This window comes from Pan troglodytes, chromosome 18 (genome assembly GCF_028858775.2).
Source record: "Pan troglodytes isolate AG18354 chromosome 18, NHGRI_mPanTro3-v2.0_pri, whole genome shotgun sequence".
NCBI lineage: Eukaryota > Metazoa > Chordata > Mammalia > Primates > Hominidae > Pan > Pan troglodytes.
The window spans coordinates 32610215-32634302 of NC_072416.2; the positions used below are offsets into that span (position 1 = coordinate 32610215).

At 48.5% G+C, this 24088-nt stretch overlaps 1 protein-coding gene across 5 annotated transcripts in view; it reads left to right on the plus strand.

Moving 5' to 3' along the window:
• Positions 1 to 289: 289 nt before the first annotated feature.
• Positions 290 to 24088, plus strand: part of LOC453981 (putative L-type amino acid transporter 1-like protein MLAS) — a 48272-nt gene continuing 24473 nt past the window's right edge. For 3 of the 5 annotated variants that reach the window (XM_063796941.1, XM_063796942.1, XM_054669169.2), the window contains exon 1: positions 290 to 1600. In XM_063796941.1, the coding sequence (XP_063653011.1) occupies positions 1063 to 1600 (538 nt within the window). In that variant the 5' untranslated portion in view covers positions 290 to 1062. Of the gene's footprint in view, positions 1601 to 18728; positions 18768 to 21795; positions 21960 to 24088 lie in introns of all 5 variants that reach the window. The other 2 variants (XM_063796944.1, XM_063796943.1) reach the window with 2 other exon arrangements.

Below are 24088 nucleotides of genomic sequence, written 5' to 3' on the forward strand. Positions count from 1 at the left end.
AGGTCTTTGGCTGCTCACCAGTCTGGTCAATCTCGGGGCAGTATGTATATTCCTTCCCGTTTCCAGGCCTAGGAGCCTTGGCATCCTGCTCTCGCCTCTAACTGAAATTACCTCTCAACCCTTTTTAGCTAAGATGCCTCTCGCATTCCCCAGGAATAACAAGCTTTAAAGCCCCTTCACACTGAAGCCTGCCTTTGAATTCCCCAGCTAGATTTGGGGGTAGGAGTCTTATGGCTCCCGGTGAACCCCCGGTTCTGTTGATTAAATTGAGCTCAGGCAGATTGCTGGCTTCCCAAAGCCAGTGTTATTACTGCTTCTCAAAGCTACGGGCACCGGATCGCCATCTTTGGCAAGATTCTTTTGGGATACAATGGGAATTACTGGGTGGCCTCGGTTCGGTTCTTCCCTCGTCTCAGTTCGCGGCTCACCAGCCACATTGATGCAGCCCCCAGGCTGGAAGGAGGCTGCAGGAGCTTCCCCTCAGGTCATCCTCTCATCCCTCCCCCGTGCCCCAGGAGCTGGTTGTGGGGGCGGTTCCATCCCCTCGGCCCATCCGGGACAGGAGCCTAGGTTCCCTTCGGGGGGTACCCCAAACCCCATCCTTGGCCTCAGGCCAGCCCTGGTACACTGCCCGCTCCCAGGCTTGACGAGAGGCTGCGGGCCAGTGGGTGAAGGGGCTCGCCCTGACTGCCAGGCCCCGCCCAGGCGCACCCGGGAGGACGGGCTGGGATGACGCGGGCGCCGGGGGGGTAGGTCGCGAGGCCGGGGTCTCCATGGCGCAGGAGGACGGGGGCCTTCGAGGACCACGCGGGCCTGGGAATCGCCTGCCAGGCTAGGCTGGAGGACGCACGTGCTCTGAGCTGTGTCGAAGGGGCGGGGCTGAGAGCCGCGGCCGGGCCACGGGACGGGGAGGAGCCGCGGACGGTGGGCGGGGCCAGCGGGCCGGGGCCTAAAAGGCGGCGCGGGCGGGGTTCCTGACGCAGCTGCGGGCGGCTAGCGGCGCGCACAATCCTCGCTCGGCTGCGGCTCCCGGGTATCCCAGGCCCGGCCGGTAAGCAGAGCATGGCGGGTGCGGGCCCGAAGCGGCGCGCGCTAGCGGCCCCGGTGGCCGAGGAGAAGGAAGAGGCGCGGGAGAAGATAATGGCCGCCAAGCGGGCGGACGGCGCGGCGCCGGCAGGCGAGGGCGAGGGCGTGACCCTGCAGCGGAACATCACGCTACTCAACGGCGTGGCCATCATTGTGGGCGCCATCATCGGCTCGGGCATCTTCGTGACGCCCACGGGCGTGCTCAAGGAGGCAGGCTCGCCGGGGCTGGCGCCGGTGGTGTGGGCCGCGTGTGGCGTCTTCTCCATCGTGGGCGCGCTCTGCTACGCGGAGCTGGGCACCACCATCTCCAAATCGGGCGGCGACTACGCCTACATGCTGGACGTCTACGGCTCGCTGCCCGCCTTCCTCAAGCTCTGGATCGAGCTGCTCGTCATCCGGCCTTCATCGCAGTACATCGTGGCCCTGGTCTTCGCCACCTACCTGCTCAAGCCGCTCTTCCCCACCTGCCCGGTGCCCGAGGAGGCAGCCAAGCTCGTGGCCTGCCACTGCGTGCGTGAGTACGGGGCGCGGGCCGGGGGTTGGGAGGTCGTAGTCCCTGGGTCCCTGCATCCTTGCGTCACTACGCCCCTGGCTCCCACATCTCTACATTTTTGCGTTCCTGGACCGTCCCGGCAGTTCTAGGCTAAGGTCATTGGTCCCAGAAACCACGTGCATTTCTTTCATTCATTCTTTTACACTTCTCCCCACGGGCTGGGAATATCTTCAGTGACGGGACAGCAGGGTCCCTGCCCTGCCCTTCGGTGGGCATTTCATTCCCCCACTTAAGCGGTTCAGGCAAGTGCCAGCCTCCCGTTGGCCCCGCTGAGCAATACTCCCAGCCTCTTGCGTGGCACCCACGTGGAGTAACTGAGCAACCGGTTTATTGTTAAAGCTCCGATTGCTGACTGGTTGGTGAAAAGGAAATTGCAGTTAAAAAGAAAATTATTCATTTCTGCTCTCCACACCAGCTCGTCAGGAATCAGTGACACGGGCTGACTCATAAGAAAACAGTAGTATTAAAATCGTGTGCGGGTAGTGACTGGTGCTGGTTTAGGCTAAGGGATCCCCCCCTGAGGGTTGCCCAGTAGTGAGAGAGCGGAGCTTGGCTGCAGATTCAGTCTGTGTTGCAGTGAATGGACGTGCGGGTCCCAGGTTACTCTGGGAAACAGCCATGGGGCTCCTGTTTTGGTGGGCATGGTGCTGGTGTGTTCTTCACCAGGCCAGAGAGAACTGCTTTTCAAAATAGTTTTCTTTTCTTTCTTTTTTTTTTTTTGAGATGGAGTCTTGCTCTGTCGCCCTGGCTGGAGTGCAGTGGCGCGATCTCGGCTCACTGCAAGCCCCGCCTCCCGGGTTCACGCCATTCTCCTGCCTCAGCCTTCCGAGTAGCTGGGACTACAGGCGCCCGCCACTACGCCCGGCTAATTTTTTTTGTATTTTTAGTAGAGACGGGGTTTCACCGTGTTAGCCAGGATGGTCTCGATCTGCTGACCTTGTGATCCGCCCGCCTCGGCCTCCCAAAGTGCTGGGATTACAGGCGTGAGCCGCCGTGCCCGGCCTCAAAATAGTTTTCTTGTGGGATTTCAGGGGGAAAATCACTTGTACCAGATACCACATGATTTGGTTGGGTGGCGTGGGAAGGCGGGTCTTGGCAATTCTCAGGTTCATCCCATGGCAAGGATCGGCCTGGATCTCTGTAGTGTGTGTACATATTCAAGGTGGGAAGGGTTAATTTATAGTTGGGGGTCTTGAGCCATGAAATCAGGGGAGTGGCTTCTGACTGGAAGGACCTGTTGGCGCTGTTTTCTGCCACACCGTACTTTGGGGAGAAGGGGGAGGGGGAGGCATTTCTTCATAAATGTGAGAATGCCCCGAGGGCAAGACTCAGCAGGGCTCTGCGTCGTTTCTCTGAGGCTCTGAGCAGAGCAGCCGCACCACCATGCAGGTCAAAGCCGGGAAAAATCGTAGTAGGACAGGAGTGGGGAGAGCCTGTGGCTTCCAGCTGGGCGTTGGACATGTGAATGTAAGGGATGACTCTGATTTCTTTTTTTTGTCATTAGAATTTCACTAGTTCAGTCTCCCTCCCGCCTAGGTACATGTCCGCCTGGTATGTAACGACATGGATAATAGCTTATGCAGCCTGCACTCTTACCTTTAAAAAATGAATCCCTGTTGGCTGGGTGTGATGGCCCACGCCTATAATCCCAGCACTATGGGAGGCCAAGACGGGCAGATCTACCGAGGTCAGGAGTCCGAGACCAGCCTGACCAACATGGTGAAACCCCATCTCTACTAAAAATACAAAAATTAGCTGAGCATAGTGGCTCACGCCTGTAATCCCAGCTACTTATGAGTCTGAGGCATGCTCCGGGACGTGGAGGTTGCAGTGAGTTGAGATCCTGCCACTGCACTCCAGCCTGGGTGACAGAGCAAGCCTGTCTCAAAAAAAAAAAAAAAAAAAAAAAGCAGCCCCTGGGTGCTGAGTGTCTGACTTCCTGTTGGTGCCAGGAGTGAGTTGTGGGAAATGCTTCATTGGCCACCAGGAAGGAGACATAGGATGGGGCGCTGCCTAGTTTTCTCTTTCTAATAAAAATCACATCAGTCATACACGAATTCATCATCATTTAAAAATTCAAACCAGCCAGGCACTGTGGCTCATGCCTGTAATCCCAGCACTTTGGGAGGCCGAGGCAGGCGGATCACCTGAAGTCAGGAGTTCGAGACCAGCCTGGCCAACATGGTGAAACCCCATCTCTACTAAAAATACAAAAAATTAGCCAGGTGTGGTGGCAGATGCCTGTAATCCCAGCTACTCGGGAGGCTGAGGCAGGAGAATCACTAGAACCCAGGAGGTGGAGGTTGCAGTGAGCTGAGATCGCACCACTGCACTCCAGCTTGGGCAACAAGGCGAAACTCTGTCTCAAAAAAAAAAGCAAAAATCAGCTGGGCGTGACGGCGCACACCTGTAGTCCCAGCTACTCAGAGGCTGAGGCAGGAGAACTGCTTGAACTCGGGAGCCAAGATGGTGCCATTAAGCTCCTGCCTGGGTGACACATTTCTCCTCCTTTACCACCCCCCAGCCCCAGAGTTTCTGTGGCTGACAGTGTACGCTTCCAGAGCTGCTTCTGTTACAAATATATCGCTGGCCTATTTATTTAAAAGATCATAATGTACAACTTGTTCTCCACCTTTTTTTTAAGCCTAAAATGGTTTTGCCATGTTCCCAGGCAGTACGCAGAGGCTACCCTCTTTAGCTGCTAGGAAGACTTCCCTGTGTCGGCAGGAACAAGTGTGCTCACCGCCCCCACCCCCCAACCCCCCCGTAGACCCCTGTGGAGGGCATTTGGGGTTTCCCAGCTTTGTGCAAATGGGAAAAGGTTATGTGGTTTTTTGTTTTTTGTTTTTGTTTTTGTTTTGAGACAGAGTCTGTCTCTGTCGCCCAGGCTCGTTGCTCACTGCAACCTCTGCTTCCTGGTTTTAAGCAATTCTCCTGCCTCAACCTCCGGAGCTTAGATTACAGGCATGTGCCTCAGCCTCCCAATTTGCTAGGATTACAGGCATGAGCCATCGCACCCGGCGGGGTGTGGATTCTAATGTAATAGCTAATGTGCCTTCCAAAGAGGCTGTACCAAGTCACACGTTCCTGGATTTATTTTGTGGTAATAGGGCTTTAAAAAGTATTTTTATTTATTTATTTTTATTTTATTTTATGTTTGAGATGGAGTTTTGCTCTTACCCAGGCTGGAGTACAATGGCGCGATCTCGGCTCACTACAACCTCCACCTCCCGGGTTCAAGCGACTCTCCTGCCTCAGCCTCCCGAGTAGCTGGGACTACAGGTGCCCACCATGCCCAGCTAATTTTTTGTATTTTTAGCAGAGACAGGGCTTCACCATGTTGGCCAGGCTTGTCTTGAACTCCTGACCTCAGGTGATCCACCCGCCTCTGCCTCCCAAAGTGCTGGGATTACAGGCTTGAGCCACCGCACCCGGCCTAAAATAGCTTTCCAGCAGTCCTTTTGGTCCCAGTAGGTAAAGCCTCAAGGCAGGCTCTAGAGTGCCAGCCCTCTCTGACCCAGAGGTGAGGGTTAATGTTAATAGGATCCCTTTCAGCGAAAGTTAGGGCCACACTTCTCATGTCCCTAAGCCATTTGTACTTGTTTTTTTTCTCTGACCCACCTGTGTATGTGGTGAGTATGTGCGTATGTGTTGCTTTTTTTTTTGGAAAGTGATTTTCAGTAACAGAAAGGGATGTGCTCTCTGCAAGAGTGAATCTATTCTTGCCCCTGTGTGTAAGGCAAGAAGGAGAAGTTGTGTTCTCTGAACAGGCAGACCCTGCTGAGAGAGGGAGGTGTGTTGGGGTTCAATCATTCTGGTGGGAAAGATATTAGAGATAGTTATAGAAATAGACACAAATCTTGGAAGGCCGAGAAGTTGGCATAACTTTGGTAAGTACCTCTGGCTGAAGGCGGCCTGATCCCTTTACCTTTAGTTAAACAAATAAACATAGAAATAAAAGAAAGTCAGAGTAGTTTACCTAGCTAGCTTGTTTACTCATATAATCTTAAGACCCTGGGTGCTTAAATGCTTTTTACTCGGGAAGTCCACAATGTCTGTTACACTCTAATGGTGTTGACTCAGGCTTTTGTTAATTAATCATACTGAATAAATGCGCGTCTGACTAGCTGATCAGGGCCAAGTAGCAACTGTTTACAGGACTCAGCTGGGAGCCTATAAACGGCTGGGACCCTCAGCTGGACTGGCAGAGCAGAATATCTGTGTGTCTGTACTTTATTCATCTGTCACGGGGTCACGGGTCTGTAAGGGACAGACTCCCTGCAGCTGGTGCCCCCTCGAAAGGAGTGCTGTCGCAGAGGTGGGCTTGGCTGAGGCTGGTAGAACTCCAAGCTGATTCTCAGGTCATTCTGACTTCAGTTCGGAAAGGGCAGTGGATGTCCCAGGAAGGGAGACCCTGCCCTTGTAGGGGGACTTCTGACAGGTGCAGGGGGCAGCCTGGAGCCCGGACCAGTGGGCAGGATGGGCGCTCCAGGGTGTGAAGGAGAGGCTGGGCGTTTGATCTGTGGACATTGTTCCTGGAGCAGTGAAAAGCCATAGAAAGTGATTTTATTTATTTATTTATTTATTTATTTATTTTGAGACGGAATTTCGCTCTTTTTGCCCAGGCTGGAATGCAATGGCACGATCTCGGCTCACTGCAACCTCTGCCTCCCGGGTTCAAGCGACTCTCCTGCCTCAGCCTCCCGAGTAGCTGGGATTACAGGCATGCACCACCATGCCTGGTTAATTTTGCATTTTTTAGTAGAGACAGGGTTTCTCCATGTTGGCCAGACTGGTCTCGAACTCCTGACCTCAGGTGATCCGCCCACCTCGGCCTCCCAAAGTGCTGGGATTACAGGCGTGAGCCAGTGTACCCAGCTGATTTTTTTTTTTTTTTAAATGATCACACATAAGGTTGGGTTCCAGAATTTTCTGCTTAGGAAGGGAAAGGGCACCTTTTACCCCCTTAGTCCTTGAGCCTGATCCTACAGAAGGTACAGTGGCTTTCGGGTCTGGATCCTCAGCCCTTGGGCCTCTGAGGCTGCCTTGGGAGAGGGTACGGATTTGAGAACAAGGTTCTCAGTTTTGCTGGCTGTCTTTTCAGTCGCCCAGGCACGTCCCACAGAAAGTTTCTTTTTGTGAAATAATCGTGTGAAATGGGTTGGCCTCGGTGCTTAGAACCATCCCACTGACGGTGAGTGGAAAAAATCCCTTGCTTGTCAGTCTGGTTAGGAGATGAGGTCCTTTCACGCGTGTCTTCGTGTTGGTGCGCTTTTCACTGGTCATAAAGATGAGAGGAACCAGCTCCATGTGTCTCTTTCTGGATGGCCATATGGAACTTGGCATGACAGTAGGGTTGTGTGGGTTATTTATTGCTTGATGAAGACTTGGCAGCGTGTACTGGAAATTCAAGCAATGCTGGGTTTTATCAGAAGGCGCAAAGGCTGGAGTTGAGATTCTGGCTGGGCCTGGATTTGGTTTGGGCAGTTTATCTGACCTCCCTGGGCCCCAGCTGGCTCTGCATAGTGAGTAGGGTAGCATCTACTCAAAGTCCCGGCCACAGCCGTGGACCGGCACTGGCCCAGGTGAGCTCTCAGTAAGTGGGAACTCACAGGTTCAGAAGATGCTGTGGGCCTCAGGGGCTTCCACCTCCAGGGAGGTGCTCTCAGAAGAAGGGCCTGATGGGCTCACCGCATCGTGGAGAAGATACCCCGGCTCAGTCTCAGTCAGTTCCCCAAGTGCATAGGTGTTCGGGAAGTGGCCTGCACACAGCTCCTCCATGCCTCCTGCTTCCCTGTCCCAGTTGGGTGAAGCATGGGAGCCTGCTGGGACAGTCCCAGGCGTGCCGTCACGCAGGGGCAGGCCGTCCATCGGTCTTGCGGGACTCTGGCTGCGGGTGGCTGAGGACACCTGGCCTCATGGGAGATGGTGCCAGGGTCCCTGGAGTGAGGTGGGTCTCCTCCCCATGGCTGTCACTCCTCAGCAGATTGGTGTGGGCGGGTGTGCGTTTAGGAACCTGTGAGCTGAGACATTGTCCAGCTAGCATCAGGCCAAAAGCAACCAAGGCTTTGAGAAATCCACCTGGCCCTGCCGAGCCTGTTTCTGGCTGTGGAATGGGATTTGCCCCAGCGCCAGGTGTCTGGGAATCACAGGCCTCCGTGTGTGAAGGTGCCAGTTGCACGGGCTGTGACCGTCCCTCCACGTGCTTGTATCTCCTGCTCACTGTGCATGTTGAGCAGCCCTCAGCCTCACTGTCTTCTCCTTTGGCAAAAAGAAAGGAGCAAGGGAACAAAGAGAGGGAGGGAAGAGCCAGAGACAGGAGCCAGGGTTTCCTTTAGTCTGGAGCTCTGGGTGCAAGATGATGTCACCCACCCACACTCGCCACAGGCCCAGGGTCAGGGGGCTGTGGGTGGAAGTAGGAATCGCCACAACTGTCTCTGAGCCCCTCCCTAAAGGGTGAAGGGTGTAAGGGGTGGGTTTTGATGGCTGTGGGCTTAGCTGTGGTCAGTGGACTCAAAGCTGTGGACTCAAAGGCCAGTTGGCCAGTTAGCAGTGACCAGAGAGCAGAGGGGGCCTGTGTGTGTTTTGCCCCAGGGTCTTCAGGCTGCCTGGCTGCCTCTATCCGCCCCGCTGATGTGTCCAGCACCCCCCTGGGGTATCCAGCACCTGTAACCTGTAGCCCCGCTTCTCAGTCCAGGCCTGTTCCAGGGCCCCCCCGGGGTATCAAGCACCTGTAGCCTGTAGCCCCACTTCTCAGTCCAGGCCTGTGTAAAACCTGGCCCTGGGTTGGGTTTTGGGATCCCTGCACCCCTCCATCCCCAACCCCGCACAGCTGGGACCCTGGCTCAGCTAGCAAAGGTTCTGCGTGTTTAAGGAGCTGGGTGGGCCCCAGAGCTCAAGCCGTGGGCTCATTGCAGGCGGCAGCCAGTGATTAGTGCTGAAATCCGACTTTCCCAGCCAGACATGAAAGTGCCGCCGGCGCCTGGGCAGGTCACGCTGCATCTCAGGATTCGGGGCAAGGCCATAGGGCGAGTTCACAGAAGCACATGACCTGAGCCACACAGGAGAGCCTAACGGGCACTTCTGACCCTTTTTTCTTGGGTCACAGACCTCTTTCATAATCCAGCAGAATGTGCAGAATCTTGCCCAGGAATGTGTACCAGCCGCCTTCACACAGAAGGGTGGGCTGCGCAGACCCCCGAGGGCCCAGGCCAGGGTGAGAGCCACCCCCTGGAGAGGGGTGTCCAAGGTAGGGCACACGCTTGCACCACCTCTTGGCACCTCTTGGCCATCACTTTCCACTCCAGCCTTTGAAGCCAGTGATAATCCCCAATTTACAGCTGGGGAAACTGAGGCAGGAGCGAGCCAGGAGCCAGGGGCCACAGTGCCCACCTCTACACTGAGGCCACCGTTTGTCATCAGGCATAGGGGAGCACACAGCCACGCCTGGGGAGTCTGGTGGGTGCCAGGGGTCTGGGGAGGTGTCAGCAAGACTGGGTGGCCCAGTCGGCCCAGGTAAGGACACAGGTGGGTCAGAGGCTCATCTGTGTTCCCCAGCAACCCCTAGGGGCTCTTCGCGCTCCTCCACCCTTCTCCATCCTTCCCACACTCACATCCAGGTATCCTGGACAGCCACAGGGTTCTGCCCCCCAGTAGGCCTGGCCCTCCCTGGAGCATCACCTGGATGGCTGGCCATGGGCAGGCCTTGCCTGGCCCGTCTGCAGGGACAGGGCATGTGTATGCACGCAGATTGGCACTGTGTGCCCGCGTGCTCCCCAGAGGCCCTGTGGCAGCACCCCCTTCCCGCCGCTGCCCTTTTCCAACAGGAGGCCCCCCCCGCAGCGTCTCCTTCCCTGATTGTGGCCAAATCCTGAACTCTCCCTCTGGAAGGCGGACCCTCCGGGGTGGCCACAGCTCGTGCCCTCCGGGAGCGTGGGAGGCGTCTCTTTCTCTGCATCCCTGGCCGTCAGACCGCCCCAGGTGGGGACCATTCTCTGGCATTGCCTGCCCCTCCCCTGCCCTAGGATTTGCCCACTATGTGAGGAATGAGCACCAACCTCCTATTCCGGGCCTTGGAGCGTGACGCCCGCAAACTCAATCCCTGCTGAGTCATCCTGACCTCGGGGTGGGCCAGCATCTGTCACTGCTGAGACACTATATGTGTGAGCTGCTTGTTAACGAGAAAGCCAGAGTCTGTAAAATATTTGAAGAGATTTATCCGGAGTTAAATGTGAGGACCAAGGCCTGGAGGCCCTGAGGACATGTGCCCCAGGGGGTGGGCCACAGCTGGAGTTCATACCTTGTACAAGGACAGAAGTTACAGGCAGACATCAGTCAGTACGTGAAAGGTATTTGTTGGTTCTGCCAAGAAAGGCGGGACAACTCCAAGGTGGGGATGGGCTTCCTGGTCACAAGTGGGTTCAAAGATTTCTTTATTCTTTATATATATATATATATATATATTTTTTTTTTTTGAGATGCTTTTGTTACTCAGGCTGGAGTGCAGTGGCGTGATCTCAGTTCACTGCAACCTCCGCCTCCTGGGTTCAAGTGATTCTCCTACCTTAGCTTCCCGAGTAGCTGGGACTACAGGCATGCACCACCATGCCCAGCTAATTTTGTGTTTTTAGTAGAGACAGGGGTTTCACCATGTTGGTCAGGGTGGTTTTGAACTCCTGATCTCAGGTGATCCGCCCACCTTGGCTTCCCAAAGTGCTGGGATTACAGGCATGGGCCACCGTGCCTGGCAAAAGATTTTCTGATTCACAATTGGTTGAAAGAGTTATTAGCTAAAGACCTGGAATCAATAGAAAGGAGTATGTGGGTAAGACAGGAGGTTGTGGAGACCAATATTGTGTTTTGTTTTGTTTTGTTTTGTTTTTGTCACCCAGGCTGGAGTGCAGTGGCATGATCTCGGCTCACTGCAACCTGGTTCAAGCGATTCTCCTGCCTCAGCCTCCCAAGTAGCTGGGATTGCAGGTGCCTGCCACCACCATGCCTAGCTAATTTTGTATTTTTAGTAGAGATGGGGTTTCTCCATGTCGGTCGGCCTGGTCTCGAACTCCTGACCTCGTGATCTGCCCACTTCAGCCTCCCAAAGTGCTGGGATTACAGGCATGAGCCACTGAGCCGGGCCAAGATCTGTGTTTGAATGTTAGTGCTGGTCAGCTGTACCTGAATTCCAGAGGGAGGGGGTATAACAAGGCCTGTGTGACCCTTCTTCCCATCATGACTTGAGCTCGTTTTTCAGGTTAACTTTGGAATATCCCTTTGGCCAATAGGAGGGGTCCCTTCAGTCACTTAGGGGGCTTAGAATTTTATTTTTGGTGTACGTGCTCAAACTGCAGCTGCTACAAAACCAAGGCCACGGTGACCCTGGTGCCAGTCCAGCTTTGTCCCTGTGCTCTCGAGCTGCTGGAGGCCAATGCAGGATTCTGCCCACAGCTCACATGTGTGGCTTCAGAGCCTGAGGGTTCTTGGGGCTGTGTCTTCACCTGGTACCGTGTAGGGGCCCTGTGAGCTGAGTCAACTGGAAGAGCCCAGAGCCTCTGCAGAAGGCCAGAGCAGGGCCCGGGCACTGTCCCTGGAGCTCTGAGTCCCTCAAGCTGTGTGGCCCGCAGCCAGGCGCTTGACTTCTCTGGCGTTTGCTTCAGAGCTGGGAGCCTGGGGTGGCGTAGGTCTTTGGCAGGGGTCAGGTAGGGGAGGGGCCAGCCAGGAATCAAACATCCCTGACAGGTGAGGGGGCAGGTGAGGAGGGCAGGGCAGGAGCCCCTGGAGCACTTGTGCAGCAGCATCTGGACCGGTGCAAGCCCTGAGATGGCTTCAGGTCCTGCTCAGAGCTAAGGGCTCCCTGTCACCAGGGATTCTTCCATCACTGCACCTGCAGAGCCCATTGGGATTGGGGAGAGGCCCTGGCCTTAGTTTGGAACAGCTGCATCCGCCTGTCGGGTGTACAGGCTGTGCACTGGTTAAGCCTGAGCGCAGAGTCTGTTCAACGAGTTCATTGTGTGGTATTTGCTTCCGCTTGCTGTTGAGTTGGACTGGCCTGGACGCTGGCCAGGAGCCCAAGTGGACTTGGTGCTTCTCTTTGACAGCCAGGATTGAAAAGCCCAGTCAAGTGGGCAGAGCACGAGGGTGAGATTTAGGAGACCTGGATGTCCTCACTTTGCCGCCCAGGAACTGCTGTGTGACTTTCAGCAAGTGGGACAACCTTTCTGAACTATGTTTACACCAGCTATAAAATGGAGGTGTTGGATTGGCTGCCACAAGTGTCCTCCACCTCCACAATACTGTAACTGGAGCGGGTTTTCACTTTTTCTTGTTAGCATAACTGTTGGGAGCTATGGAGGGTTTGGAGTGGGGTGTGGGTTTCCGGGCCACAGATGTGTGAGGCTCCGCACTTAGCCAGCAGTGGCAACTCCTTATCACTGGTGCCCACGGCTTCATCTGTGCCCTGAAGATACTAATGCTGCGGTGACTGGTCAGATTAATGGTGATGCTTTCATGGGGCGCCGTAAGACATGTCCGCGAGGTATTTCACCCATACAATGGGAGGCAGTGTTCCAGTCTGTTGGAGACAGGAAAGGGAGGCTCAGTCCCTGCGAAGGAACTTGCCCGAGTTCACACAGCATTTCAGCACCGGGTGGCCTGGCTTCAGAGTTTCAGAGGGAGGGGTGGCCCTTCCTGTCGGTCCTGGGGGTCTCCTGGAGTCAGGACCCTTGGGAAACCCAAATCCACCAGGACGCTTGCATCAGGAGAACCTGACCACATGAGAAGCTGCCCTTTTCCGGTTCTACTGCTTACCCTCGACTTGGGGTGTCGGCAAATTTCAGAGCTTGCCAAATCTGCATCTTCCTGGCCTGTTTAAAATGAATGTGTCAGCCCCATTCTGGACAGCAGCTGACACCTCCTCTCCGTGCCAGCCAGGACAGTGTGGTTGGGCGTAACTCAGCCCCGGTTAAAAATGGAAAAAAGTACAAAGACATGTGTTCAAGGCCTGTTGACAGAATTTGAAAATGTGACACCAGCCTGTTAGTAATTTGTTTTCACAGAAACCTGATTCAACACTGAGCAGACAGGTGGGGCCAGGGCCTTGGGATCATCTCTGTGCTTGCCCAGGGACATCTGTATGTCTGGCCCAAAGCGGGGGCCTTGTGCTCTGTAGAGACTGGACATCAAAATTGAGCCATTATAAGCAGACCATCCTGGCCAGGCACGGTGGCTCACTCCTGTAATTCCAACACTTTGGGAGGCCAAGGTTGGTGGATCACCTGAGGTCAGGAGTTCGAGACCAGCCTGGCCAACATGGTGAAACCCCGTCTCTACTAAAAATACAAAAATTAGCCGGGTGTGGTAGCAGGGGCCTGTAATCTCAGCTACTTGGGAGGCTGAGGCAGGAGAATCGCTTGAACCTGGAGGTGGAGGTTGCAGTGAGCCAGTATTGCACCACTATACTCCAGCCTGGGCAACAAAGTCAGAGTCTGTCTCAAAAAAAAAAAAAAAAAAAAAAAAAATGAAGTGAAGAAGGAGGAGAATACTTGGATTGGGATAAAGTAGAAAGAGTCACTGGATTAAAGTTAACTAAAAAACTCATAAACTTTAGAGTGGTATTGAGAAATTGTAAGGTGAACTGAAAAAGGCTCATGGGATTTTAGAGCCAAGAAGGCCTTGAGTGGCAGTTCCTACCTTAGTAGGAATAGCTTCAGTGGTGTGTTGCAGGTGGAACCCAGATTAAAGTGGGTTAAAAAGTAAATGAAGGCAAGGAAGATAAATTTTTCAACAGGTTTGTCTGTGAAGAGTCCAGGCTATTAGATTGATAGAGGGAGAAAGGCAGTTAAAGGGTTTTTTTGTTTTTTGTTTTTTTTGAGTCAGAGTCTCACACTGTTGCCCAGTCTGGAGTGCAATGGCGCGACCTCGGCTCACTGCAACCTCCACCTCCGGGGTTCAAGTAGTTCTCCTGCCTCAGCCTCCCAACTAGCTGGGATTACAGGCGCCCACCACCACACCCGGTTAATTTTTTGTATTTTTAGTAGAGACGGGGTTTCACTATGTTGCCCAGGCTGGTCTCAAACTCCTGACCTCATGATCTGCCTGCCTCGCCCTCCCAAAGTGCTGGGATTACAGGCGTGAGCCACCGTGCCCGGCCTTATTTTCTTAATTTTTAAATTTATTTTATTATTATTATTATTATGATTATGTTTGAGATGGAGTCTCTCTGCTGCCCAGGCTGGAGCGCAATGGTGCAATCTCGGCTCGCTGCAACCTCTGCCTCCCGGATTTGAGCGATTCTCCTGCCTCAGCCTCCTGAGTAGCTGGGATTGCAGGCACCCACCACCACGCCTGGCTGATATTTGTATTTTTAGTAGAGACGGGGTTTCACTACATTGGCCAGGCTGGTCTTGAACTCCTGACCTCATGATCCACCCACCTTGGCCTCCCAAAGTGCTGGGATTACCAGCGTGAGCCACCGCACCCGGCCTTTAGTTTTTTTTTTGAGACAGAGTCTCGCTCTGTCACCAGGCTGGAGTGTAGTGGCACGATCTCGGCTCACTGCAAGCTCTGCCTCCCGGGTTCAAACAATTCCCCTGCCTCAGCCTCCCAAGTAGCTGGGACTACAGGTGCGTGCCACCACGCGCAGGTAATTTTATTTTTTCTATTTTAGTAGAGATGGGGTTTCACCATGTTGGCCAGGGTGGTCTTAATCTCCTGACCTTATGATCTGCCTGCCTTCGCCTCCCAAAGTGCTGGGATTAGAGGTGTGAGCCACCGTGCCCGGCCATTTTTTGTTTTTGTTTTTGTTTTTTTTAAAGTAAGACTTTTGAGAGTGCTCGTATGTTGATGATGTGATAAGCAGTAGTAAAATGGGAGATTTTGCAACGTACAAAAGAAACAGGCTGGGTGCAGTGGCTCAAGCCTGTAATCCCAGCACTTTGGGGAGGCCAAGGTGGGCGGATCACGAGGTCAGGAGATCGAGACCATCCTGGCTAACATGGTGAAACCCCGTCTCTACTAAAAATACAAAAAATTAGCCGGGCGTGGTGGTGGGCGCCTGTAGTCCCAGCTACTTGGGAGGCTGAGGCAGGAGAATGGCGTGAATCCGGGAGGCAGTGAGTCGAGATCACGCCACTGCACTTCAGCCTGGGCAACAGAGCGAGACTACATCTCAAAAAAAAAAGACAAGACATACCTTGGAAAATGGGGGGAATAGACAGATCCAGATGATTTCTATGGATAGGAGGTTTATTTGTTCCATTATGCGAAGATGATGGGAAGAAAAGCTGTATGTGCAGATGCAGGTGAACTTGTGGATATATTAGAAGGAAGATGACAGGCAGTGATGGAGTGTTGAAGAGCTCAAACATTAGACAGTACTGGGTCTGAGTTCTGACTCTGCCTTTTACAAGCTGTGCAACCTTAGGCCAGTTATGAAACGTTAGTTATCAAGTTATAACTAATAGGATTGTGTTGAACACGAAATGACATGATAAACATATGTAAACTGCTTGGATCAGTTGCCCACTAGCTCTTGTTAGGAGCTAAAGTGTTAGCTCTTGCTGAGGGTGCTGTCAAATGGCTTTTATTTCTCATGGAGCAGAAATCTATAAGGTCATCCACTGGTAGTGGTGGGAGAAGGAAGAAGGTGCAGAAAGTTTTACAGATGTTTTGGAAAGGAAAGAAACCTGGTGAGGGAAATGTGGGCAGCATCAGAGGCCCACTTGAAGTCAGAGAAAACGAGCATTGGGGCATGGAGGTGAGGGGGTACTTTCTTCAGCTTTTCTCTGAAGACAATTGTGCATGTGAAACAAGGGTTAAAATCAGATCTATTGCCCTCCTGGATTTATTGGCTTCGTTTGCTCTTTCTGGCTAATTTGATTGGCGTTCTGAAAATAGAGAATATTAGAGGTTCCTTGGAAGGAAAATAAGCAACACTGAAGTCAAATCTTTATCATGTTTGCTAGAAATGTTATTAAAAAACAAAATTTATGGCCGGGTGCAGTGGCTTATGCCTGTAATCCCAACCCTTTGGGAGGCTGAGGTGAGTGGATCACTTGAGCTCAGGAGTGCGAGACCAGCTTGGGCAACATTTTGGGAATGTTGTAGAGAATGGGACAAAAAAATACAAACGTTGCTGGGCGTGGTGGAGTAAGCCTGTGGTCTCAGCTACTTGGGAGGCTGATGTGGGAGGTTTGCTTGAGCTCGGATTGCGCCACTGCACTCTAGCCTGGGCGACAGTGTGAGACCCTTTTTCAAAACAAACAAGCAACTTCTTTTGAGCTACAGTATATTTAATGGTTTTAAATATGAATGCAGAGTAAGAGGGAGTCCAGTCCATAAGATGACCCTTGCTTCTAATACTAGTTGCAAGTTTGGGGGTTCCCAAGACCACTCTTTTTTTTTTTTTTGAGACAGGGCCTCTCTCTGTCACCCAGGCGAGAGTGCAGTGGCATGATCACGGCTCACTGCGCCCTGAACTCCTCCCTCCCAGGTTCAGGCAGTCCTCCTACCTCAGCCACCTGAGTTGCTGGATCTATGGGCACACACCACCACGCCTGGCTAGTTTTTCTATATTTTTTAGAAACAGTTTCACCATATTGCCAGGCTGGTCTCAAACTCCTGAGCTCAAGTGATCCACCTGCCTGGGCCTCCCGAAGTGCTGGGATTACAGGCTTGAGTCACTGTGCCTGGCCAAGACCACTCTTAGGTTGGATGATTTGCCAGGAGGACTCACTAGAACTCATTGAAAGCTCTCATACCCATGGTTAGAGTTTATTGCAGTTTAGGGATTCAGATTAGAACGAGCCAAGGGTAGAGGTGCATAGGGCAGAGTTCGGGGAAGTTCCAAATGTTGGAGTTTCGAATTGTCCTGTCCCTGTAGAGTTGTGAAAAATGACACCTTCCTGGTGGCACTGGTGTGCGACCATACTCATGGATTATTGCCAACCAGGGAAGCTCACTCTATTTTTTATGTCCAGCGTTTTTACTGGGGTTCCATGGTTGCATGCCCATGTGGCTAACCTTAGTCTCCAGCCCCACTGGAGGCCAAGCTGATCCATGTGACTCAAAGCCCCCACCGTAAGCCACATTATTAGACTCTGCTGTGGCCTAAAGCCCCCAGATGAACAAAGACACTTTCCCCCACCGCTGCCCCCCCCCTTTTTTTGGAGATAGTCTTGCTCTGTTGCCCAGGCTGGAGTGCAGTGGCATGATCTCAGCTCACTGAAACCTCAGCCTCCTGAGTAGCTGGGATTATTACAGGTGCCCGTCACCATGCCTGGCTAATTTTTGTATTTTTAGTAGAGACAGGTTTCACCATGCTGGCCAGGCTGGTCTCAAAATGCTGACCTCAAGCGATCTGCCCGCCTTGGCCTCCCAAAGTGCTGGGATTACAGGTGTGAGCCACTGCTCCTGGCCAGGACCCTCTTATTAGGTATGACATTTCAAGAGTTTAGAGATTACCTTCCAGAATTCACAGGTAAAAGCCCGACCTCTCCTTGGTGAAGATACAATTCTTTACAATTTTACAATAGTTAAGTATATTTTATCAGTCTATATTGGCTGTTTAGTTGACAGACAGTTAAAAATTGGTGACAGTCCAGATGTGGTCACTCATGCTTCTAATCCTAGCATTTTGGGAGGCTGAGGTGGGAGGATTGCTTGAGTCCAGGAATTTGAGAGCAGCCTGAGCAACATAATCAGACACCTGTCTCCAAAAAACATAAAAATAAAAAATTAGCTAAATGGAGTGGCATGCACCTGTGGTCCCAGCTGTTTGAGAGGCTGAACCCATGAGGTCGAGGCTGCACCCATGAGGTCAAGGCTGCAGTGAGCTATGGTCATGCCAGTGCACTCCAGCCTGGGTGACAGAGTGAGACCCTGTCTCAAAAAAGGAAACAAATCACCCATAAATGGATAATTAAGATTTGGTTATTATAGACACTTAATACTTAGGTAGCTAAGCTAGTTTTACCAATAAATTATATTAATTTAATATTTCAGTATTGCAAAACTGATGCATACTCATTTACAATTTTGACGTGGAATGGTTCTGTTTTGTTTTATTAAATTTGAACTTAAAAGTTCTCTGCAAGAAGAGATTTGTATAATAAATTCCCTGAGCCTCTCAAATTAATATTTTAGCCATAGACTCATATTTAGAGCAGTGTTTCTAATGTAATGATACAAGGCCCAGGGTTATTCATAGTTTCACCCTTTCTGTTATTCCTCATTAAAGCATGTTTGAATCCAGGTAAGAGGCATTACAGGGGAAAACCTTGAATTTATTTTTGAAGGGTAAATCATTTCCAAGTGGTATTAACCATTAGTATGGAAAGCAACATATCCTATAACTGCTCTGTGACAGTGAGACTATCTTTGCTACTTTAGAGAATAAGTACATTCCTACTTCATTGGCTTTAGTGCAAATCTCATTTCCTGGTTTATATCCATTACAAATTAGATCTCACCATGAGAGCAAAATCCCTTAATAAACCTAGGTAAAAGCAATTTGAAGTAATATGATGCTTACTCCAGTGACACCACTAGGTGTGGTGTTTGCATCAAGTCATTTTGGGGTGCTTTATGGAAATGCTTCCTAGTAGGGAATTCCCTGACTTCACACTTTCCAGAGATGACGCTCCCTCTCTTTTTCTCTCTAATACTTACAAGAATGGACTGCAAGGCTACATTTAGTCAGGCGATACCATCCCCAGCACATGGTGGCTTGTTGGTGTGAGGTCTAAAGATTCCGGTCATTTGAAACGAATGGCCTCCTAGATTTGTGGCATTTTTCTGTATATTGAGAAGAGGTAACTAAAATAAGTGGTAACTATATTTGCATGTGATTTGTATGTTATAGTTAACATTTAAATTCTCTTATGTACTAAAATTTTTTTGGTTGCCACATTAAGCCTCTTTATCCTGTAAGGCACGGAGTGTCTTTCTACCTCAATTTTTGCTTTAATGTATGAACCCTAATGGGACCATAGTTCAACTAAAGGCACCTAACTCATGAATTATATTTGCTCCATGTTTGAACAACAAATGTTTTAACCCACTGTCTTCACTAATATTGTAACTACTGTCTTACCAGATTGACTTGATGCAAAACATCACAAAGGCGATTTTTGAGGTATGAGCTTTAGAAACTTACCTCTCATGTGGCATGTACATCAGGCTTTAACTTCAGTTTGATCGTTTTGGGGAAATTTATGCATTTCTTTTTTTTTCTCTCCATGATATTTTTAGAATATTAAAGGGGCTGTAGAGGTATTTTTGGATCCTTGCTAGGATTCTTAAGATAGATTTTCTTTTTTCACTAAATTGAGACACTAATTCTGGCAGATGATATCCCTTTCAGCTCTTCTAACTAACTAGCCTAACATTCATGCCTGCTTCTTGGAGTTCAAATCTGCAGTTTCTATTTTGTGGCTTTGATTGCCTCATTTTAAGTGCTCATTTCCGTTCTTTAACAGTTCTCTATTTATTGGACTGGGATGATCTTGTTGGTGCTAACAGCCTGACATTGACATTTTTTGAAACCTAAGCAGTCAAGATTGTATAAAAATAGAAATTTCTTATAAATGCTAAACCATTTTGTGCTTTTCGGTTCAGAATGCTTACAACTTGAGTTCTGGTTGGGGATGCTTTGATCAATTTGTATTAAAATAATTTGGCAACTAGGGAGTTTTCAGGTATTTCTGAGACGGTGGCTCTATTCCAGTTTTTTTTGTTATATTTCTGAAAACACAGATTTTTTTTGGGAAAAAAATCTCAGTGTTCATAACTTAGGGGATTTAGAAACCTTATTTCTAACCAACGGGGAAGCTGCTCCTGGTTTTACAGTTTAGTTTGAAATCAGATGCTTCCTAGTTGGAAACACATTGTTGGTAGCAACAGATTACCTGCTTTCTTCAGTGAAGTATTTAAGTTGCTCTATATTGACTGTAAAAACTTGTTTTGATTATATTCATATACTCATGAACTGTTTGTACATTGTCTTTTAGACTGGAAACTGAGTTTATTTTGTATTATGGTCATAATAACTTTTAACATATCCTGCAAACTAAGTGTTTCTTTATAATTCATTATCTTATTTAAGCCTCACAACAACCTTACATGTTAGATAGGTATCATTCTCATTTTATGCAAGAGACAACCAAGGCTTGGAGATCAAGTAATTTGTGCAAAGGCACACATACTTTTCAGTGCTGGAGCTGGGATTTGAGCCCAGATCTTTTTTTAACTTGTATTCTCTGCTGCCTTATGGTACTACTGTGTCACCAGAAAATGATACAAGCATTTAACTCTTAATAATAAAGGTAGTATAGGAGATAAGTAAACATGATGAAAACAGGAAGTGAAGATATGTTTAAATATTGGCAGACTTCAGTTATCTTTGTGTTTCTGAATTAGTCAAGTGCTTATTTTATTCGCTCATCTAATAAGAGCTTACTGTGGCATACATATAAAGTTCAAACCCTGTCAGAAAAGATTATAAGCTCTCTTACGTTTCAGTCTCCTTTCAGAAAGTAATGGTATGCTATGATTTATATAGACGCATGTTAAATGTGCTATTTGTAAGGTACATAAGGAATGTCTTTTCATTAGTTTAAAAAAGTTATGGTCCATTGAGTTAATATTTTAATGCTTATAGACTTAGTATACTCAGAAAATATTCTCATACATTTTTCTTGAAATTCCATAGATTTTATTTTCCCTTATGTTCGAAGTACTTAGCTTTATGAATAAGTGAACTCTGAATATTAGAAGATACTCCTTATGGAGCCTTAGTCATTTTAGTATGCTAGGTTTTGAATTTCATGAAGTTTCAGATTGAGATCCTTTATAAGTAATGACTTGTACCAGTTAGATATCCAAGTTTAATTGGACCTATTGTCTGCATTCTGTATTAACAGTGATTGCAGTAAGTGCAGATCAAGGTGTCCAACTGATTGAGCTCATGCAAAGTTTTATGTTTAGTATTTTTGGGAGCAAGGAAAGACTAATAAACTCTAAACGAAATATATACAGTATACAAACACTGCTGTCACTTTTACACCATAGAGGGAGGGGCAAAGCATAGAAGAATAGGTTAGTTTCTGGCCTTGCCAGTGTCCTAAACTTTTCTAAAAGATTCAGGTTCTAAAAGGTTGAGAAAGCATTTTTAGTAAATATCATAGAAGTGATTTTCTTTTTCTTTTTTTTTTTTTTTTCCTCAAAGTTGTTCCTCTCAGGAGAAAATCAGTAGGGGAAGAACTTACTTGGATTTTTCATATGGTATAACAGATTATTTTGTTGTCTTCTTTCTTGATAGTTTATGATTGATGGCTGAAAGAGTAACACTCATGAGAAGTCTTGTAACTCAGCTCTGTTTTACTTATGAGGCAGTTGAAGCGTAGAGCAGATACTTAGATGAGGACACACTTTTACCCTTGGCTGTACCCTACTTGTTTAACTAATAAGCATCAGGTATTATAAACAGAACCTGAATTTTAAATAGATTACGAACTACAACTTTCCGATATAACTTTATTGCATTTCTGATACCTTTTATTTTCTTAAAATGTCTTCTTTTTTACTTTTTAAAATTTTGATTGCTACTCTTTACAATTAAGGCATCTTCAATGGGGTCTTCAATACTACAGTACCTAATCAGTACTTAGAAAATAACTTGGTAAGACATTGCCCGTCCCTGACATGCTGCCAGTGTTTTTTATTTTTATGACAGGAAAGGCTGAAATGTTTTGACTGATTAACCCTCTCCATGGGGGGAGAATTTAGAAAGAATTATTCTTATTATCAAGTCACGTGAGGAGAACACTGGACCAGAGTAACCAATTGTCCTGTTTTGCCTGGGACAGGAGACTTTCAATGCTAAAACCAGCAAAGTCACCCTAATCCCAGTAGTTATTCATATTTCTGAATGGGTCTTTAGAACAGTAGAAGAGACTGAAAAGTTGGCATTTCATCCATTGAGAATCTCTTCCCAGTGAAAGACTTCTTATTAGACGGCTGAGTGCTTACATATAATATATAGTACATATTACACTAAATACAATAGTAATGGTTAAATGTAAAATTTGGGAGAAGAGAGGCTTGTTTAAAGAAAGATTTATTTATGTTATTTAAAGTTCTAATAAACTTTTCTCTTTTTATAGAACTGATAGTGCATCAGCCGACCCAGGTAATTTAAAATATTCTTCATCCAGAGATAGAGGTGGTTCTTCCTCTTATGGACTGCAACCTTCAAATTCAGCTGTGGTGTCTCGGCAAAGGCACGATGATACCAGAGTCCACGCTGACATACAGAATGACGAAAAGGGTATATATATTTTCTTATTGCTACAAGCATGTTTTTTGAACCTACCTATCCCACCTTCCTGCCTTCTTACACCCCCAACTTTCTCGCTTTCTTCTAATGTATTTAAAATACGAATAACAAATGCAGTGTTATTTCTGAAAACTTTATAGGACGTTTATCCACTTTATTATTTTTAAAATTTAAAAATTTTCCATACATAATTCATCAATGCAGTTTTCTTACAAAAAAGATACAATACTATTTTTGTTTTTCTTTTCAAAAATATTTAGCTAAGGTTGAAGTTCCTCTTGGCTACTGTCTCTAAACTTCAAGAAAGTTTTAAAACAAGGTGCAAAATTTGATTTAATTTAGTTTTCATTTCTTTGCTTATTTTCCAATGAAGGGATCAAAATAAAATTAATTTAACTTCAAAGGTGTATTAAAAGAAATGAAAATGATTTTCAAGGCAGACAGTACAGGAAAAAGGTAGGAGAAGCAAAGGCTGGTTGAGCTGCAGATTGAGTAATAAGATCCTGAGCTATCAGGAAATTGACTGAATGAAACGAACAATCATATTTAAATGACGTACACATGGCTGTTTGTAGGTGGCTACAGTGTCAGTGGGGGATCTGGGGAAAATACTTATGGTCGGAAGTCGTTGGGGCAAGAGCTGAGGGTTAACAATGTGACCAGCCCTGAGTTCACCAGTGTTCAGCATGGCAGTCATGCTTTAGCCACCAAAGACATGAGGAAATCACAGGGTAAGGCTGGGAAAACGGGGACCAATCACATACACCTTCCAAAGACTTGTATCTCCTCTTATTCTGGATGCCTCTTACTAATGCCTTGCAAAGGCATAAGTTGATTAGCCTACTGTGCAGGTAAAAATTGTTTACATTCTTTTCCTGTGAATTGTTAATTTCCCACTAGAAAGGCTATAGTACATTTTAAAAGAGAATTCTCTTAAAACAAGATTAGAAGACTGGATAAGATCTTACAGAAAAGGTTTACCCAATTATCGTGGATATTGAATGTATAGTGCATAGTAGGCTCCTACTACAGCAAGTCCTTGAACTCTTGGGCCTGTGGAGGATATAGATATATATCGAGAGGGGGTACTTTTCTGTCTTTTTTTTTTTTCTCTCTCTTTTAAGTTCAGGGTACATGTGCAGGATGTACAGGTTTGTTATGTAGGTAAACGTGTGCCATGGTAGTTTGCTGCACAGATCATCCCATCATCTAGGTATTAAACCCAGCATCCATTAAGCTATTCTTGCTGATGCTCTCCTTCCCCCCGCCCCCTAGAGTGGGTACTTTTCTGGTTTTTTTGTTGTTGTTGTTTTCAATATATTTTTTTGAGACAGAGTCTTGCTCTGTCACCCAGGCTGGAGCGCAGTGCTGCAATCTCTGCTCACTGCAACCTCCGCCTCCCAGGTTCAAGTGATTCTCGTGCCTCAGCCTCCCAAGTAGCTGGGATTACAGGTACATGCCACCACACCCAGCTGATTTTTGCATTTTTAGTGGAGACAGGGTTTCACCATGTTGGCCAGGCTGGTCTCGAACTCCTGACCTCAAGTGATCACACGTGCTCATTACAGGCGTGAGCCACCAGGCCCTGCCTTGAGTGGGCACTTTTCTAAAGTTAAATACACTGATAGCATTTCTGCCTTATGACGTAGCCTCACTGTATAGGTGAGTGCCTTGGAAGTTCAGAGGATTGGCCGGGTGCAGCGGCTCACGCCTGTAATCCCAGCACTTTGGGAGGCCGAGACGGGCAGATCACGAGGTCAGGAGATCGAGACCATCCTGGCTAACACGGTGAAACCCTGTCTCTACTGAAAATACAAAAAATTAGCTGGGCGCGGTGGCGGGCGCCTGTAGTCCCAGCTACTCGGGAGGCTGAGGCAGGAGAATGGCGCGAACCCGGGAGGCAGAGCTTGCAGTGAGCTGAGTGCGCCACTGCACTCCAGCCTGGGTGACAGAGCGAGACTCCGTCTCAAAAAAACAACAACAAAAAAGAAAGTTCAGAGGATTAGAGGTAATGATAATTTTTTTCCTTAAAGAGAAATTTATCGGTAAAGCTGAGTTATGGGCTTTGTCAGATGTAATTACTTTTTGGACATTTAGTTTTTGAGTTTTTTTTTTTTTTT